At 36.9% G+C, this 21,108-nt stretch overlaps 1 protein-coding gene across 1 annotated transcript in view; it reads left to right on the forward strand.

Annotated features, from left to right (window-relative positions):
* The window catches only part of LOC122804215 (beta-1,4 N-acetylgalactosaminyltransferase 2-like), a 432,284-nt gene that overhangs the window by 119,963 nt on the left and 291,213 nt on the right, over window positions 1-21,108 (forward strand). The window contains exon 5 of the mRNA XM_044073916.1: window positions 11,343-11,380. Within this exon, the coding sequence (XP_043929851.1) occupies window positions 11,343-11,380 (38 nt within the window). The remainder of the gene's footprint in view (window positions 1-11,342; window positions 11,381-21,108) is intronic.

Genomic DNA, 21,108 nt, shown 5'->3' on the forward strand with positions numbered 1-21,108 from the left:
TACACTTCCAGGATGTGTTCCTCACAGCCAATGCAAATGGACAATGCCCACATTAAGTACTGAATTATAGGAGTGTGTTGCCATTACATTGGCTATTGGAAGAACTACCCAGCTGCTCTGCATGCAATTAGCAAATGGGGAACACCAATTGGTGCACAGGCCATAATCTGGTCAAGAGCATTACCTACAAGGGCATGCAGACACCTATTCCAAACATCTGTCTAACAGTACTCCACAATGAGAAACAGAAAGATGTGGAGCAACCTTTAGATACAACCCAGTGCAGTGTAAAATAATAAAAAGGTATGTGAAACAAGTCAGCATATAAGTGAATGTAGTATGTGTTTTCTAATAATGGTAAATAGGATTTCGAAAGATTTATGTCTGAGCAAGACTTGATGTAGTGATGTTCTGCTAAACAGCACCTATGGCCATAGCATCTATCTCTCTCTGCTGTGATACAGAACACAGCTCAGGACCCTAACTCACCCCAGGAAAGGACAGCTCACATATGACAACCACTGGAGTGTCTCTCAAACATTACTGACTGTGCCACTGCTAGGCCAGCTATAGGGATATTATACATATGGACAGGGGTGCTTATAGGTGGACTGCTGACCATTATGGCCCTGCCACAAGTGCCACAGCAGGTGTTACCAGATGCATATTTTGGACTGTCATGGAGGCACAGGCACATGTCAAATCTGACACTGGACATATTCTCAGGGTCAAAAATGCAACTCTTCATGCTATGTGTGGCAACATCCTTGATCTTGGAGATGCCCACCGTTATTATGCTGAGGTCATAGATAGACGGTTGGGTGAGATGGTGGCAATCATCGACTGTGGGATGTCTGTGCCACAGCATGTGGTGGGAGTTAGGCATCAGACACATGGACTTAGGACAGCACATGTGCTGGGGGTACAATGGTGTAAAACTGTAAACCATCACCACATTTGTCACTCACACACAGTCAGAATACTGATGTTACACACACAAACATACACAGTTGGCACGACTAAGATTAGAACCATTACCTACCTAGATTTTGCTATTTAAGTGCTCTGTATTTATTGCATATGCCACAGAGAAAGTAGGGTGAAATGTGCTCCACAGTTCCTCTAAGGTGAACAACATCCACTGGCCTTGCACAGTATGGCAATGGGAGATGTCCTGGGTGAGAATGGCCAGGAAATACTATCAGCTACAGACATATATACAATGACCAACACAGATACAACCATACTCACATTTGCCACACCTGCAGTTAGCAGCCCTGCCTTTCTCATCATTCAGTCCATCCTGTTACAGAGTTTTGGCACACAGCACATGCCTTATTGGGCTGAAGAGTGTCATCAGTTACCTGTATGGTTGATGGTGGCAGCGGTCCTCATACAGCTGACCTTAGGAATGTACTGTGGGTACCATGGTGTAAAATTATTGCATCCAGCACCCCACCCACATTGCATATAGTACTCACTCATACCCTTGGTAATGTTATGACAAACCCACAATCACCAAGAATGAGATTCAAACCTTTTCCTGCATATTTAGTTATTGCTATTACACTGATATGCATGTATTGCACATGCCACAGAGCTAGTAGGTTGAAAGCTGTCTCATGGCTCTCCTAAGGTGAGCAACATCACCATCCCTTGTAATGTATGGCACTGTGCCATGTATTTGGAGAATGGGACCTCAGAATGCTGTCTCCTACAAATATACACACTCACACACACTTGAAAACACACACACACACACACACACACACACACACACACACACACACACACACACACACACACACACACTCACATATGCCAGGCTTCAGAGGGTAAACCACACCTATCTACTCATTGGTAAAACAGTGTTATGCTGGTACTGCAGTCTTAAGGTAGACCATAGGGTGAAGGGTGTCAGAAGGTACCTTTACAGTGCAGTACAGCAGCAGCCCTTTCTAAGTATAGTACTGAGGGGTGTAGTGGGTGAGAAGGTCTTCAAAGTATTTTCAACTACAAGTTGTTTACAAACTCACAAACACTGTTATACTCAGTAATGCACACAGACACATTTGTCAGTACTGAGGTCCACTGGTGCAGGTGTTGCTGTGTGTGTACCAGGCTAATGTCCATGGAGATATGAGAAGAGTAGGGCATGTGAGTACACTGGTATCATGGCACCTGACATTTGTCAGCATGCCATCTATCAACTACTGCCACTTGAGTGATCCCCAGGGTGACAGTTATAGTCACCATCCATTCATCTGAATTTTTCTTGAAGAGGGCCAGTGAGGTGCTTTGATTCACATGTATGCAACATATATCGCATAACATGGCCAGTGTCTGGGTTATGGACCTGTCCCCAAGCATGTTTTGTTGAATGTGGTAATGCGGTTGAGGTATCCATGGCATGTGGTGCATACAGATTGTGCTTTCCTAGCTGTGGGATTTGTAACACAACTGGGCAGACATGGAATTGTCAGTCAAGCAGGGATTGCCTGTAAGTAGCCAAGATGTGACTGGGAACACTCGGTGGTTTTGGGCTCTTTCCATAGACATTTTTTTATGCCTAGGGTCGTGCATGTCAGGTACACTTGCAGCTTACTCAGTTGTTTATGTTGTCTACTGACTTACATGGCAAATGGGCCATTAGACCTGCTGATTGGCCTAATGAGCAGGGAGTAGAGGGAGATATTTACCTCTTCATTCCTGGATGACACACTCTTAGTTATTCAATGTGCCACATGGAAGGACTTTCTGTCCACAGTTGCAGTGTGGTGGTCAGAAGAGAGGTTGCTGTCAAGCTGTGTTCACAGACCTCCTATAAGGACATCTGTCTCCATTAGACTACCACCAATGTGGTCATTTGTGGAAAACACATTGATTTAACAGGGGATTGGGACACATTTCTTGACATTGAGACGAATGACAGTGTTCTGACAACAGTTGGAGGTGTCAGTGGCAACTTTATGCAGGATATTAACATAATCTGGGGATGTAAACAGACCCCCCCCAATTAGCAATTGTCTGCAAACATTGTTAACCACAGTTCACTCCTGTTGGACTGGATAGCAGAGCCACACACAACACACAAGACTGGACACAGGACAAGGACCTGTGGTATTCCACACATGACTGGCAGTCTGACACCACTCATGACTGTTTTGCAACCTGACATGTAGTCCACTGCTTTCACACTGTGAGATCCATCTGTGAGCCTGTTTGCAGACCACCTAGAGACACAGGGATTAATGAATAGATTAGTGTATTTGCCTATGATTCCCGAGTGTGGAATGTATCACAGGACTACAAGGGCCACATATCTTTGTTTGAACTCCATATTGTTCTATAGTAATCTCACATGACAAACAGATTATAGGACTGAAGAGTGTCCACAGCTACCACAAAGTGGGCTCTGTACAGTGGACATTTGGTAGTTTGCTGGGTGGACCACACAAAAGTGTAGCACAACCCATCCCCAATGGATATGGATCACAATACTAATGACACAACTACTTGACAGTAATGAGATTCAAACCCATACCTAACTAGTTTACTGCACTATAGCATTACACATTTATCAGACATGCCACAAAGCTTGCATATTTGAAAGCTGTCCAAAGGTATCTTTAAAGGTGAGTGACATCAGCAGCAGTGATAGAAGAGGTGAAAGGAAGTGTAGTAAGTGCCAATGGCCTCAAAATCATGTCTCTACAATTATAGACACTCTCACACAAACAAACACACTTTTATACTTGCCAGGACCAAGCTCCTATGTAACTAGTGTACTGCACTATATTATTATGCATTTATCAGACTCAGCATGAAGCTTACATATTTGAGAGCTGTACAAAGGTATCTTTAAAGGTGAGTGACATCAGCAGCAGTGATAAGGGAAGGAAAGGGGAAGTATAGTAAGTGCCAATGGCCTCAAAATCATGTCTCTACAACTACAAACACTCTTACTAGGACCAAGATTAGAACTCCTACCTACCTAGTTTCTTGCATTAGAGCATTACACATTTATCAGATGCACCACAAAGCTTACATACTTAAAAACTGTCCAAAGGTATCTTTAATGGTGAGTGATACCAGCAGCAGTGATAAAGGAGGGCAATGTGAAATGGAGTGAGTGGGAATGGCCTCAAAAACATTTTCCTAGAAACACACAGACAAACCTTTCCATTTGACAGGACTGTGATTAGGATTGCTACATAAATAGTTATTAGTACTCTACTGTTACACAGTTAGAAGCACAACAGAGCCTATAAGGCTGAGGGCTAACAAAAGGAATTTGTACAGTGACTGACTGCAGCACATGTTCTGATATTGTGTAATGGGATGTGTACTGCTGGGTGGGGGCACACACACACACACACACACACACACACACACACACACACACACACACACACACACACACTTGCCAGGAGGAACCATACCTATCTACTTATTTGCTTTAGTAAGTTATGGATTTATTGCATGCAGTATTGAGCTTACAGATCTGAGGCTTGTTCAAAAGAACATCTAAGGTGACATACATCAGTAGACAGAGTGGAGTGGAACTATGGGATGTGTACTGGGTGGAAAAGGCTTCATAATGGTACTGTCTCTCACACTGTCAGTGTCTCTCTTCCTCATGTGTATGTGTTTGTATGTTTGAATTATTGTAGCATGTTGGCCTTCGATATGTGTGCGTATCACACAAAACAGATGGAAATTCACCACATATCTGCCACCTACAGCTGGCTATGGGTTTTACTGCCCAGTATGTGTGTGTGTGTGTGTGTGTGTGTGTGTGTGTGTGTGTGTGTGTGTGTGTGTGTGTGTGAAGACCAAATAATTTACATTTTGGTGTGTGTGCACGGACATCTGTAGATAACAGATACCTATGGTCCACTGTAGTGTCAGACATGGGCCTGGTGTCAGACATGGGCTTCATTTCTCTAAGTGTAGGAGCATGCCCAGTATGTCCTTCTGTATTGAGTGTAATGGTCCATTCTCTACGTGTAGGAGCATGCCCAGTATGACCTTCTATATTGCTTGTGGGAATCCATTCCAGGGAGAGTTGTACTCCAGTCCAGGACTCTGTGTGCTACAGCTATACCTAGCAAGCTTTTTCTGCAGGATATCTGTAGATAGTTTGCCAATATGGAGACACAATTGCTCCACACATGGGGGATACTGTGTGTAACTACATTTTCTATTACTGTCTGTGTTGCTTGTGTAACATGTTCTGTTTTAGCATAGATTTTTGGACATATGTACTGTTTTACAGTGTAATGTATTGTGTCATCAACAACTGACAGATATCTTTGTTTGCTCACAGTTGTTTACCAGGGAAATACAAGAGCATTGCAACAGAGACTAATATTGTGAGGCAAAGACTAGACATTGTGGCACAATCCTGCCATTGTGGAAGGATGGCTACAGACAATTGTTTGATTGGTCTGTGTAAATGGTCCAGCACCTTGGTGCTATGCTGGCTGGGGATCCCCTTCTTGTGCATTTCTCAACTTCACTGAATGGCCATATCTTGCTGTGGGCATACGTCTCAGCTGAACAGTTTTGGCCAGGTTATCCAAAGGCAGGACTCATATATCTGGTCAATTTCCCTTCACATTGTAGCCTACAAGCAGGTTTGTGGTTATGCATTCATGGGTTTGCAGTCAGGGGGAAGTATAAGCAGACATTTGAGTTTCAGACTTCACACACTCCATAATATCATGCTTTTATGCCCCCCCTCCATAATTCTATCCTCTTCCCAACAGTATGGGAGCAATATCTCAGAAGTATTTTGTATAGATTGACGTTTATCACAGCAGTATTTATGCCTTGGTCCACAATTCTTGCACTAGAACATGGAGAGGCATTAGTCAGCCTGGCCTTGCATTTGTTTTCTGCTTAATGTGTTATGTTGTTAGTTAGGACCCTATGACATTCCATATGATGGCCCTATGGGTGAAGCATATGATGGCACTATGGGTGAGCCATGGGCATTTGCCAGAGGCCTGTAGGCCACATGAGAGTGATGCAGACCACTGCATTTTGTCACTCATATGTTACCAGGCTGCAAGCCAATGGATTCCCCTGGGGTTACATGGGCAAGTGGGTGAAGTGTTCTTGGCAATCCTTCTAGTTCATAGTGATGCATCAGTCTGGATATGTGCAGGGTGCTGCTTACGGCTAGGGACACACCTGCATGGAACAGCATTTCAGCATGCTGCATCCTGTGTGTATTCCATAAAAGAAGTGTGCTAATTCAGTAATCATTCCCAACAGCAAGGATATGGCTGATGAAATACATGTGGCTGCTGTGGGGGTGCTGGACTGAGTGCATGTGTGATATGGAAGCTTATGGCACTTGACTCACAGATATGACTGGGACCTTTTCCTTCTCCTGCCTTGTATGTGGACATCAGCAGTGTGTCATTACTTTATAACTGTGGCGTATGTCAGCTGACAGTGATTGGGCAGACAACCAGTATTCCATATTAGACAGACAACTAATGTGATGCTAACTTCTATATTTAATTCCAAAGGTGTGTGCAGTTCATAGTTACTTTCTAGGCACTCCATAGAGTTCTCCCATATGTGTACTGTTTCTATGTATGGACACCTGTTCATAGCCTGTCTAGCTTTCTGACAGTAACACATATTGACATTTGGACAGTGAGTGTGTACAACTAGCAACATAGGTGCAGCTGGGAAGCAGATTGGTTGGCATTGTAGTTGTTGGAACATGGCCCTGTCAACCACAGTACTGTACCTAGGCCAGTGAGACACACCATCCAGGTCTACATGCTGTCCACTTCCAGACAATATTTAATACTCACAAAAGATTGGAACACTGACCCCTGCATTTACTGGACATACACCAATTATCATGTTGATTGGGGCAACTCTGGCAATCTGTGCTCCACTGATATTACTCTACAAACTTACATGTTACTGCCATTTATGCATGGGGTTGGGGGGCACACCTGACAACTTTCCACATTTGCACTGACTGCACTGGTATTTCAGTTATAACTCTGTTTGCTTTCATTTAGTATTGTATTGTGCCCTATCTTGCAGAATGGAGGCATATCAGTAGAGTTAGATTGTAATGGGATACATTTCAGTTTCAGACTTCTTACTCTTCAGAACTATACTGCAACTGCCAAACCTGTTGTAGTATGTCTGTGTAGGTCTGTAGACATTGCCAGCATTTGTGGAGCTTTGCCCGACCTTTATTTCCAGTCATCTACACCTGTCCTGCTGGGTGAGGCTGGGGGAGATGGGAATGGGAACACTTCTTTGTCATCCATGTGTGTGACCTGTGGACACCCACAGTAAGTTGAGCCACCACATGTACTACAGTGGGAGTTGTCACCTTGAGTGCTACTGCATAGTATGGGGAAAACAGTATTTGCTATGGATTTCATGCTGCCCCATACAGCTGTCAGCTATCTGTTGCTATCCCATTTGGCCAACCAATTCCCGTGCATGCTTGCATCCATAGCAAAGCTATAACTATCAGAACATACTACTCTATTCAGTAACTGATAGTAAAGGTGACTTATCTTGTGCCTGGTGTGGTATTGAGGATGGTGCTGGAGGGCTGACTGTGTGGGATGCTTGCAGTACACTCCCTATACATGGTAAAATACATGTAGTGTCATGTTTGGCATCAGTTTTACTGCATGTGCAAGTTGAAGAGAAGTACCAGTCCCTGGATCCCTACAGTGTCAGTATGCATGCTATGCATTGCCTCTTTGCCAAGGCATAGGCATACTGGGTATGCCTCTGTCTGCCTCTAGGGGCAGGCTCAGGAAGTTCCTCCACCAAGTCCCTCTGTACCTGTGGTGACCTTGGCAATGGTGGGAGGCTGTGTGGCCCCTCCCCGTGTTGTTTCTGCTGCAGCTGTTTCCACAAGATCATACTGTGTAGCATGGCACTTACTATGAACATTTGTCCACATGTAGCTAGAGAGTACTGCAAGGTTCCACCGGATATGTCAAGACAGAGGAACCATGACTCTTGAGCATCCTAAACACACACTCTATAAAGATCCTGGTTGTGCATGTGCCTCATTATGGCATTCTTGTTCAGGGGTGTGCGCATTTCTGAAGGGTGTCATCAGTCACAGCTCCAGAGCATAGCCAGCATCTCCCACTAGATGGCCAATTGGGATGTCCCTCCTGGCAAACTCCTGGTACAGCTGTGAGGAATTCCAGATGTGGGAGTCAAGATAGCTTCCAGGGCTGCCAGCACACACTTGCATGATAATGCCCTGGGCATCGCAAACAACCTGGCAGCTGTTGGAGGGCAAGTGCATGTGCTTAATACAGACCCTACCCTGCTCACCGGGAAGTGCTTTAATGTGGATGTGTGTGCAGTCTATGGCACCCAGTACCTGTGGGTATTCAGCTACATGGTGGAAGAGACATATTGCTGGTTAATTCCTCACACTATCCCTGCCTATGTTTACTTTCTGCATGCCATTGACTATAATGGCAAAATGCAGAAAGTAGTTCTAAGGCAGCTTCCTTCCTCCATTTCTACAAGTACTCCCCCCTCCCACTAGCAGACCACATCCCCTGCCCTCAATGGCCGATTTCAGCCAACATAACATAATTTTATTATTTTATTAATATGGCCATTGGAATGTAAAACCTAATTAATACATGTTTTCTGGAGTGCTGACAGGACTCTGTTGTGTAGATTGCAGAAATGCATTCGATTAGTAATCAAATACATTTCTGCAAGCTACACTGTTCCAGATGGAACATGCCACTTTGCTGGATAACTAATCTGACTCATTTGCATGTTTTTCACCAGCAAATGAGCCCATTAGCATCCCGCACGGCTTTCCATGCAGGAACAGTGTAGGGCCTCTTGTGCAAGTGAAAATGGCACGTACCTGGATCACAAAGCGGACATTTTCCATGCAGGAGCAGTTACACTGTTCCTGCATGGAAAATATCATTTCATGAATACAGAGGATTATATTCATGTATGTATAGATGTGGAGCTTATAAGTTCTATGAATTCATCAGTGACAGTCCTTATGTTACAGTCATCAATTACAGCCATACAATCGGTTGCCCAAGTAGATGTAATTGTAATGTGAAAAAAGGGTATACCTGGCTATGTGTATGACCTGGCAAGCTTTTTATGTGGGCAAAACAATCAGCAAATTGAAGGACTGCATTGGTGGACATTCTAGGGACATTTAAAATAAAAATGATAGTAGTGATTTATATAAATACTCAAAAGAATGTTGTGGTTTTAAAAGGTTTTTGCTCTTCATCATTGACAAAATAGAAAGTAATGACAGTGGTGGTGACAGTAACGGTCTGTTGTAAAACCGGGAAATGCTATGGCAACGGAGGTTAAATGCCGTGGTAAAAGCAGGAATTAATGAGAATTGTTCTCTTATGGTAATTTTAAAACTGTGGGCTATGTCCATTTAACTTCTTGCAATTTTAATTGACTTTTTCATTTTTTTATAACAATATGTTACGACTGGTGTTTTGAGATTTTTACTTAAAAACTTTTCCTGTATATATTTCACCAATGTGTGGTTAACTATTTTGTATTGTTAGAAATTGTGCTTCACTATGTTATCTATTGCTTTAAGATTTTAACTAGATTAATTGATTAAGACATTTGGTTGGCTGCTAAATTATTGATGCTATTATATAAAAGTGATGCTGGTCTGGTCTATGCTTTTTATTCTGATGAAGCCCTATATATTGTGAAGGGTGAAAACATTAAATCTCTGGTTGTGAATAAAGCTTATTTAACTGCTGTTATTGCTGTTTCTCAGGTTTTTTTTTTATTTTTATTTTTATTTTGGATTACCAGTATTTGATCATTGTGTCAAACATTGTTGATGTTTCTAACCTACCCATTTTCAGTCCTAATAAATATTTCCATTAAGGAAGATTATGTGGCCAATCTATTGAAAATATCACTCATCTTACATTGTTGTATAGGAGTAAAATCTAGCAACATTTCCAATTACAGGTCTATAACAATCATATTCCTTCAGTCAAAGGTAAAATAAAATTGTATTCAAACTCAGGTTCTTAGTATCATTACAGACAATAACAATTTCTTCCCAACCCAACATGATTTTTGCCCATACCACAGCAGTGCTACTGTTCTAAACTTCATCATCACAATAACGTAGAGTAGCAATACTGGCATTTTGGTGTCAGCAGTATTCCTAGATTTGTCCAAGGCATTTGACACCATCTGACATCATAGACTATTACTCAGATTATCTTCCCCTAGCCTAGGAACAACCTAACCACCTTGGTTTCATATCTACCTCCCTCTCAAATAGGATGTAAGCAATAAAATGGCAAAACAACATATCCTCCTGTCTCTTGGTAACAGTCAGAGTCCCCCAGGGCTCAGTCCTAGGTCCTCTGCTTTTCAATATCTTCACCAATAATCTGCACACTGCACCTAAACCTAAATCTCTTATGTATTATGCAGATGAATCTACTCTGTTCAGCTAAAAGCCTAGAAGAAGTACAACAGCTCACCAAGGAGTCCCACAGCGCTATGAAACTAAATACCAGAAAATGCATTATTGTTTCCTTTGGGAACTCATGTACACCAGGGAAATATAATGTTGACAATGTGCACCTAAGAGTTGATCCAGTCATTCATGACTTGGGAACTTATGTGGACAGTGACATAACTTTTGACCAACATGCGTCCAGTATTGTAAGAAAACCCTTCTATATTGCACAGCTTATAAACAAAGTACAACTAGGGATGTCATTGTTTCACTTTTAATCAGCCCTTATTAAACACTCTACATTTATGCTGCTGTGGAGGATTGCTGTTCTCACAACTGTTTTTTTTTTTTTTTTTTGTTAAACCACCTTAAACTACCACCAGAATGTTTACTTGGCATGGTACCACTGTGTGTTTGTGTAAATTCAGTCTTCTGGTATTGGGTTTTATTACAGTTGCATGAAGTGAAAAATCTGATGTATATCAACATTGACCTTACAAACATACACTGAACAAAATACATTCATGCATGCTATATTTGTGTTTTTCTTTAACTGTTTTAAAATAGCTTCATCCAATCATAGTTTGCTGTATCAGAGTATTTGTGTTATACATTTTTATTGATCATTACCTTGAAATTCATTAATGCACTTTGTTTTCAATTTAGTACATTTTCAGAAAGCTGTTTTAAATACAATTTAATGTATTTTATTTTTCTTAGAATATTAAAAACAGGCAGTTTATTTTTTATTTTTAATTTGATTAATGTCAAATGCCATATAATTGATATACTTACATTAACAGAATATTTGTTATTTCTATAGGTCTGGGTGTCCATGGAATTCAAAGAAACCATTACATAGTAGGTATATAAGTAATATCTTTCAAGCACATTATATTGAAATTTTGTGATGCCTGTGTTCTATATGTATTACTTGAGACAAGGAATACTGAAAAACATTAAAATATATTTGCTTACTAATATTTTTCAGAAATTATAATTTCAGAAAGATGCCCATATTTTGTGATCCCATACTTTAAATAATTAAAATAAAATTAGACTGATTATGTGTGTGTGACACTTTGAGAAGTCTTATATGTCACAAAATGCTTAGTTTTGCCAGTTTATGTGCTGCATCTCAGTGCCACAATGTCATATTTTATTACATGGACCACAGTGATAAAATCATGAACTGAATAAAAAGATGTTTGTTATTCATTTTTCTGGCATTTTATGAAGTAGTTCATAGGTTCATAGGTTCATAGGTGTATCTCTCATTGCAGCTCACAAAGCAACCACAGAAGAACAGCATCACAAATTATGTTTTAATGCATTTGGTGCTGATTCAGAAAAAAGGGGGCCTCACTGAAGAGTTTAAAAGATTGTAAAGTTCTTGGCTAAACAAGTACATTTCACTCTTGACAGGTGTCAGGACAGCAGGACTAAATGTGCCACAGCATTCTTTTTTTTCAAAAAAACTTTTTATTGAATTATTAATATATGCATATTTACAATACAACAAGAACACAATAACCAGAATGAACATTGGATATAAGAGCATGGCAGTTCAAGTATAAATGCAAGACTATAACAATGTAAATGCAAAAAAAACAAGCAGGACAATATAACATAACTATATACAAAGTATGAATATGTTAAACCAGAGACAACAAAGTATATAAGCCTGTATATAAAAGAGTATGCATGTAAATGTAAGTGAGAGAGAGCTAGGTTAATAAAACTATAAAAATGACACAGATTATTAAACACTATCCAAGATATATAATACCTTTTCTAAGACTTTATTGTTAAGAGCTAACTTCTTTGGACTCTTCACCAGTAATTTCTGAGCTGAAATATAAGAGTAGGCTAAGGTTCTAAAGTTATTCCAATTTAGTTTGGTGCGGTCTAACCAATTTTTAGTAATATAAAACTTAATGAGTGAACAAATATAAACTAACACGTGTATCAAATTTTGATAGATAAATAATAGGAATATGAAGAATCGCTAATTCCCAGGATAGTGTGGATTTTTGGTATCCCATTTTTTGTAATCTGATTTTAAGGGAGGTCCAAAGTTTATGTGAGTGCTGACAGGACCACAAAACATGTAAGAGATCAGCATTAAAAGAAGAACAACAAGAACATGAGGAGGGAATTCTGGAGTCAAACTTGTTAAGTTTGGAAGGAGCATGATATGCATTATTAAATATCATTAACTGGGTATAGAAAAGCTTCTTAAATGGGGAATAGTCTAAAGTATCCTTGATGGCTGAAAGTTTCTGAGTTAAAGACAAATGGAAATTCTGTTTATCCCAATAATCAGAAAATAGACAAGTATTATTATGTACTATCTGATTAACCAGATTATAAGATTTAGATAACATCTTCTGTGGTAATGTTAGAGCTTGTATAACAGTGGTAAGATTTGTAAAATCATTTATACTTACTTTAATGTGAGCAAATTTCACAATGATGCTATCTCTCAATTGATGTAGTATAGTAATGTAATTAATATTTGCTTTCAGCTTTATGCGTAGGTTAGTGAGAGATAAATCGTTATATTGTAGCAAGTCCCACACAGTGAAACTTTGAATAAGTGGAAATTTAGAAAGATTAAAAGGTACATTATTAAACTGTATATTAGGATTTAAATGTAAAGGTTGTGTTAGTTGAAAAATGCTATCTAGATTAATGAGTTTTATTAATTCTTGAAAATAATTGATCTTTTGTTTTAAGGGTTTGGAAATTTTCAGAATGTTAGCAGCTTCCTTTGATAGAAAAGGAAGAGCTATCGGGTTAATATTTTTACTTGAAATGTATTGATGCCATAATTTGGTCCAAATGGGGTACTGCCTATACCTATCAGTTTTCAAGTTCACAATGGTGAGTAGTTTGTTAGCCGAAATAATTAAATAATACATGTAAAAGTTCGGAAGACCTAGACCTCCTTTATTTTTAGGACACGTTAATTTAAGATATGATATTATGATTGACTTAGGAGACCAGATAAATCTAGCTAATTTCTTATTGACTTTTGTAAAGAAAGATTTAGGAATAATCTGGTCTATGGCATTAAATTTAAATAGGAGTCTAGGGAGTATATTCATTTTGACTATCGCTGCTTTGGATAAGAGTGATAAATTAAGTAATTCCCATCTATGTAAATCTAAACCTATTAATGACCATACTCTGTGAATATTATTTTGAAATGTAGAAAGATCATTATGCTCGATTTGAGCACCTAGGTATTTAATTGCATAGGTGAAAGAAAAAGGGGAATCTGAAAATATGTGAGGTTTATGGGCAGATGGATTTATAGGAAAGATGAAAGTTTTATGAGAGTTCACCTGATAAGTAGAGGCCTGTGAAAATTTATTAATAATATTGATTATTTTCACAAGGTCTGTACTAGGTGTTTGAAGGTATATCACCAAGTCATCCGCAAATGCAGAAAAGGGCACCTCAGTATTTAAAATTCTGGGAATCTTGTGAAAAGTGTTTTGTGTTATATATAATAACATTGGCTCTAAGTATAGGTTGAAAAGAAAAGGAGATAATGGGCATCCCTTTCTCGTACCATTAGTGATTTTTATAATCTTAGAGGCATTTCTACTGATATGAAGAAAGGTGGAGGAATCCTTATATAAAACTTTAATAAAATCAATAAAAGTATTAGGTATTTTAAAGCAAGACATAGCACGAAAAAGAAATTCCCAATTTACTCTGTCAAAAGCTTTCAAAGCATCAAGGATCAGTGCATATATAGGATTTCTATCTTTTTTTGCAAAGTGTATAAAGGCATCTAGAGATAAAGTATTGTCCCATACATGCCTGTGGGACATAAAGCCTGATTGGTCTGGGGAAATTAATGATGTTAGAACTTTTTTCAATCTCTCAGCTAATAATGAGGCTAAAATTTTAATGTCAATGTTAATTAAGGAGATAGGTCCATAATTATTAGGATCTGTTTTGTCTTTATTATTTTTTAGAATTAATATGGTTTTTGAGACATTCCAATGTAAATCTGATATACCATTTATTTTTATGTAGTTAAAAACTTTAAGAAGAAAAGGTACAAGAATTGACTTGTGAGTCTTATAAAATTCTGGTGTAAATCTATCCGGACCTGGGGATTTATTAGTTTTAATCTTGTCAATGGCTTCTGAAATTTCTTGAGATCTCAAAGGGGCCGATAGTGTTTTCCTTTGTTGATCATTCAGTAGTGGGAATTTAATGGAAGATATAAAACTTTCAATATGCTGTGTAGTCATAGGGTCAGGCTCTTTAGAGTATACATCTGAAAACAAGGTAGTGAAAAGATGCATAATTTCTAAGTCCGTATTATATATATTGTTGTTATAGTATATGGGTGCTATTCTAGGTAAGGACTGATTATTTTTAATTATTCTGGCGAGAACTTTAGAGGGGACTTGAGCCCATTCAGAATAAGTAGCTAAGAGCCTTTGTTCTATTATAGAGATTATGTTGGTGTAGTAGTAAAAGTTCTTTTTGGAATTCACAAATTTGTACATATATAGAAGAATCAGGATTCAATCTGTGCTGGTTTTCTAAAGTTTGCATTTTTAGTTTTAACGAGGATTCTTTATTTCTATACTGTTTTTTAAGATAAGAAGCCTTGCTAATTAACTCTCCTCTAAGGTTTGCCTTACAAGCAGCCCATTGAACGTCATATGGAATGTCTGATGTATCAAGATTGGAAAACATTTCTTGTATAATTTCAGTAATTATAACATGGATATTCTTATTCAAGAGAAGGTTGTTGTTAAATGTCCATCTATTTTGTGTATATATGTGTGGCCTCGTTATATCAAAGCTAATCTTAAGTGATATCTTTAAATGATCAGATAAAAATCTAGGCTCCATGAAGTATTCAATTTTTTGATGCATAAGAAAAGCAGAAACAAGAAAAAAATCTAGTCTTGACCATGCATTATAACATTTAGAATAATATGTATATCTATCTTTCCTGTCAGTATGTACATTGAGGGTAATGGGATCTATAAGGCTGAGGTCTAACATTAATTCTTCTAGGGCAATAGATGCTTGGTGATTATATGAAATTGATCTACTAGTACGATCAATATCAGGATTAATAACGGCATTCCAATCCCCACCCGTAATAATATAATGATCCTTGAAAGATGAAAGAATATTACATATCTGAATAAAGAAAATATGTTGGTGGTCACAAGGACTATATAAATTAAAAAAACAAGAGTGGTTTATCAATGTTAGAAAAATAAGAAGAGAAATAACACCATCTACCATCTGTATCTAATTTATGTTTGTAATATTACCTAGGAAATTGTTTTTGACTAAAATTGCCACACCTCTTGAATTAGAGCAATCCCCGGCTGCAATTATCATTTTAACCCATTCCTTATTGTTTTCTTTTTTCCAGTCATCTCTATGTATGTGTGTTTCCAGCAGAAAACAAATACTGGCCTGAGATTTTAACACTAAATGAAACAGTAGTGATCTCTTAGTTTTGTTCTGTAACCCTCTGACATTCCAAGAATCAATATATAAAGACATTACATTAGTTGCTTTAAGTCTATGTATCTACTTAAGTGTTTACTCAGTAAAATCTTAAATACTTTACTTAGTAAAATCCTAAAAAAATAGAAAATATTGAACCTAGTCTCACTGTATAAATTATATTGTATGTTACTGCCTCTCAAAAGTTCCAAAATCGAAACCAGTTCCCTCCATACTAACCAGGTGCCTACCCACCCATCTACAACAAAAGAAGGAACATATGAATCATCACAAATAATAAAGTTAACTTTAGTTAACATATTAGATATCATAACTGAAATAGTTCTATAAAGAGTCCTGAAAAGGGCTATTATATCTTTAAACATAACTATACATAAATACAAAAACATGGAAAGCAAAATGTCCGTCATAGTAAAACCTCACCACACCAACTATCCTTCTCACTGTAGTGTTTAAAATAAAATTAAATGTATTGATAAGTTTGTGGTATCCGCTAGATGTAATGTGTATATGATAGGTGTTGATAGGAATATGAACCTATTTGTGAATCTGGGATATTAGACTCAACTTTTATTAGTACCCATTTATCACCTTTTATGTAGCTGTCATGCTACATATATAAATATAAATGATGACTGTTTATATGACTTAAGAAGTGTTTAAGAAAGACAGTTCTACACACAATCTTATTATTCCCTAAATTTCATATTTCATTAGCTTACAAGCTTCACAAATTCTTACATTCATTTTCCAATTATCCATGTAATCTAATGCAGAAATGCAGGGCAACTAGAAGTCATCCTAGCACTCATTGGGTGCAAGATGGAGAAAATAAAATCAGGATAGGATGCTAATCCATCACATGGTGCACATATGTACTTGTGTACTTGCAGGCAACATGATGAATTGCCAATTCACCTACAACAGTTTTTTTTTTTTAGGACTGGAAAGGAAACTAGTATCCAATCACCCCCCACATACACATATGCAGGGAGGACATGAGGATTTTGTTGAGAATCAAAGTGGAGAATAAAGTGCTGTGAGATAGTGAAGCTATCTGCTTTGATACCATACATACTGTACAAACACATACCTCACAACTAACATTGAAAGTTATTCCTGTGACACTGTTTTTGCATAAACAGACACAAACTATGCAATATTCTACAAAGTATAATTAAACAAAGTTAATGTAGCTGATGAAAGTCAAATTAAAACAACACTCTCAATGGAATATAAATGGTTCTTAGCAACTTTTCTTTTCTATCCATTTTAAACATGATTAAATTATTCTATACTGACAATTTACTGCATCTACTGTTAAGATTGAATTCTATACTGACAATTTACTTTGAATTGTTAAACTTTATCCTGTAAATCAGTCTGTTTTTGCTTTTATTTTTTGTATTGATTTTGTTTATATGCTTGACTCACAGAAATTTGTTAATTTAGCTGTATTTACCTAGGAGCTTTTCTCCCCGGGCCTCTACTGAAAATGGACATGTATCCAGTTAGACTAGCCCGGTAAACAAATGTAAAATAAATAAATAAATAAAATAAATAAATAATATGAAGAATCGCTAATTCCCAGGATAGTGTGGATTTTTGGTATCCCATTTTTTGTAATCTGATTTTAAGGGAGGTCCAAAGTTTATGTGAGTGCTGACAGGACCACAAAACATGTAAGAGATCAGCATTAAAAGAAGAACAACAAGAACATGAGGAGGGAATTCTGGAGTCAAACTTGTTAAGTTTGGAAGGAGTATGATATGCATTATTAAATATCATTAACTGGGTATAGAAAAGCTTCTTAAATGGGGAATAGTCTAAAGTATCCTTGATGGCTGAAAGTTTCTGAGTTAAAGACAAATGGAAATTCTGTTTATCCCAATAATCAGAAAATAGACAAGTATTATTATGTACTATCTGATTAACCAGATTATAAGATTTAGATAACATCTTCTGTGGTAATGTTAGAGCTTGTATAACAGTGGTAAGATTTGTAAAATCATTTATACTTACTTTAATGTGAGCAAATTTCACAATGATGCTATCTCTCAATTGATGTAGTATAGTAATGTAATTAATATTTGCTTTCAGCTTTATGCGTAGGTTAGTGAGAGATAAATCGTTATATTGTAGCAAGTCCCACACAGTGAAACTTTGAATAAGTGGAAATTTAGAAAGATTAAAAGGTACATTATTAAACTGTATATTAGGATTTAAATGTAAAGGTTGTGTTAGTTGAAAAATGCTATCTAGATTAATGAGTTTTATTAATTCTTGAAAATAATTGATCTTTTGTTTTAAGGGTTTGGAAATTTTCAGAATGTTAGCAGCTTCCTTAGATAGAAAAGGAAGAGCTATCGGGTTAATATTTTTACTTGAAATGTATTGATGCCATAATTTGGTCCAAATGGGGTACTGCCTATACCTATCAGTTTTCAAGTTCACAATGGTGAGTAGTTTGTTAGCCGAAATAATTAAATAATACATGTAAAAGTTCGGAAGACCTAGACCTCCTTTATTTTTAGGACACGTTAATTTAAGATATGATATTATGATTGACTTAGGAGACCAGATAAATCTAGCTAATTTCTTATTGACTTTTGTAAAGAAAGATTTAGGAATAATCTGGTCTATGGCATTAAATTTAAATAGGAGTCTAGGGAGTATATTCATTTTGACTATCGCTGCTTTGGATAAGAGTGATAAATTAAGTAATTCCCATCTATGTAAATCTAAACCTATTAATGACCATACTCTGTGAATATTATTTTGAAATGTAGAAAGATCATTATGCTCGATTTGAGCACCTAGGTATTTAATTGCATAGGTGAAAGAAAAAGGGGAATCTGAAAATATGTGAGGTTTATGGGCAGATGGATTTATAGGAAAGATGAAAGTTTTATGAGAGTTCACCTGATAAGTAGAGGCCTGTGAAAATTTATTAATAATATTGATTATTTTCACAAGGTCTGTACTAGGTGTTTGAAGGTATATCACCAAGTCATCCGCAAATGCAGAAAAGGGCACCTCAGTATTTAACATTCTGGGAATCTTGTGAAAAGTGTTTTGTGTTATATATAATAACATTGGCTCTACGTATAGATTAAAAAGAAAAGGAGATAATGGGCATCCCTTTCTCGTACCATTAGTGATTTTTATAATCTTAGAGGCATTTCTATTGATATGAAGAAAGGTGGAGGAATCCTTATATAAAACTTTAATAAAATCAATAAAAGTATTAGGTATTTTAAAGCAAGACATAGCACGAAAAAGAAATTCCCAATTTACTCTGTCAAAAGCTTTCAAAGCATCAAGGATCAGTGCATATATAGGATTTCTATCTTTTTTTGCAAAGTGTATAAAGGCATCTAGAGATAAAGTATTGTCCCATACATGCCTGTGGGACATAAAGCCTGATTGGTCTGGGGAAATTAATGATGTTAGAACTTTTTTCAATCTCTCAGCTAATAATGAGGCTAAAATTTTAATGTCAATGTTAATTAAGGAGATAGGTCCATAATTATTAGGATCTGTTTTGTCTTTATTATTTTTTAGAATTAATATGGTTTTTGAGACATTCCAATGTAAATCTGATATACCATTTATTTTTATGTAGTTAAAAACTTTAAGAAGAAAAGGTACAAGAATTGACTTGTGAGTCTTATAAAATTCTGGTGTAAATCTATCCGGACCTGGGGATTTATTAGTTTTAATCTTGTCAATGGCTTCTGAAATTTCTTGAGATCTCAAAGGGGCCGATAGTGTTTTCCTTTGTTGATCATTCAGTAGTGGGAATTTAATGGAAGATATAAAACTTTCAATATGCTGTGTAGTCATAGGGTCAGGCTCTTTAGAGTATACATCTGAAAACAAGGTAGTGAAAAGATGCATAATTTCTAAGTCCGTATTATATATCTTGTTGTTATAGTATATGGGTGCTATTCTAGGTAAGGACTGATTATTTTTAATTATTCTGGCGAGAACTTTAGAGGGGACTTGAGCCCATTCAGAATAAGTAGCTAAGAGCCTTTGTTCTATTATAGAGAGATTATGTTGGTGTAGTAGTAAAAGTTCTTTTTGGAATTCACAAATTTGTACATATATAGAGGAATCAGGATTCAATCTGTGCTGGTTTTCTAAAGTTTGCATTTTTAGTTTTAACGAGGATTCTTTATTTCTATACTGTTTTTTAAGATAAGAAGCCTTGCTAATTAACTCTCCTCTAAGGTTTGCCTTACAAGCAGCCCATTGAACGTCATATGGAATGTCTGATGTATCAAGATTGGAAAACATTTCTTGTATAATTTCAGTAATTATAACATGGATATTCTTATTCAAGAGAAGGTTGTTGTTAAATGTCCATCTATTTTGTGTATATATGTGTGGCCTCGTTATATCAAAGCTAATCTTAAGTGATATCTTTAAATGATCAGATAAAAATCTAGGCTCCATGAAGTATTCAATTTTTTGATGCATAAGAAAAGCAGAAACAAGAAAAAAATCTAGTCTTGACCATGCATTATAACATTTAGAATAATATGTATATCTATCTTTCCTGTCAGTATGTACATTGAGGGTAATGGGATCTATAAGGCTGAGGTCTAACATTAATTCTTCTAGGGCAATAGATGCTTGGTGATTATATGAAATTGATCTACTAGTACGATCAATATCAGGATTAATAACGGCATTCCAATCCCCACCCATAATAATATAATGATCCTTGAAAGATGAAAGAATATTACATATCTGAATAAAGAAAATATGTTGGTGGTCACAAGGACTATATAAATTAAAAAAACAAGAGTGGTTTATCAATGTTAGAAAAATAAGAAGAGAAATAACACCATCTACCATCTGCATCTAATTTATGTTTGTAATATTACCTAGGAAATTGTTTTTGACTAAAATTGCCACACCTCTTGAATTAGAGCAATCCCCGGCTGCAATTATCATTTTAACCCATTCCTTATTGTTTTCTTTTTTCCAGTCATCTCTATGTATGTGTGTTTCCTGCAGAAAACAAATACTGGCCTGAGATTTTAACACTAAATGAA

The sequence above is a fragment of the Protopterus annectens genome, chromosome 6.part0 (genome assembly GCF_019279795.1).
Source record: "Protopterus annectens isolate FY-2018-M chromosome 6.part0, PAN1.0, whole genome shotgun sequence".
Classification (NCBI taxonomy): Eukaryota; Metazoa; Chordata; order Ceratodontiformes; family Protopteridae; genus Protopterus; species Protopterus annectens.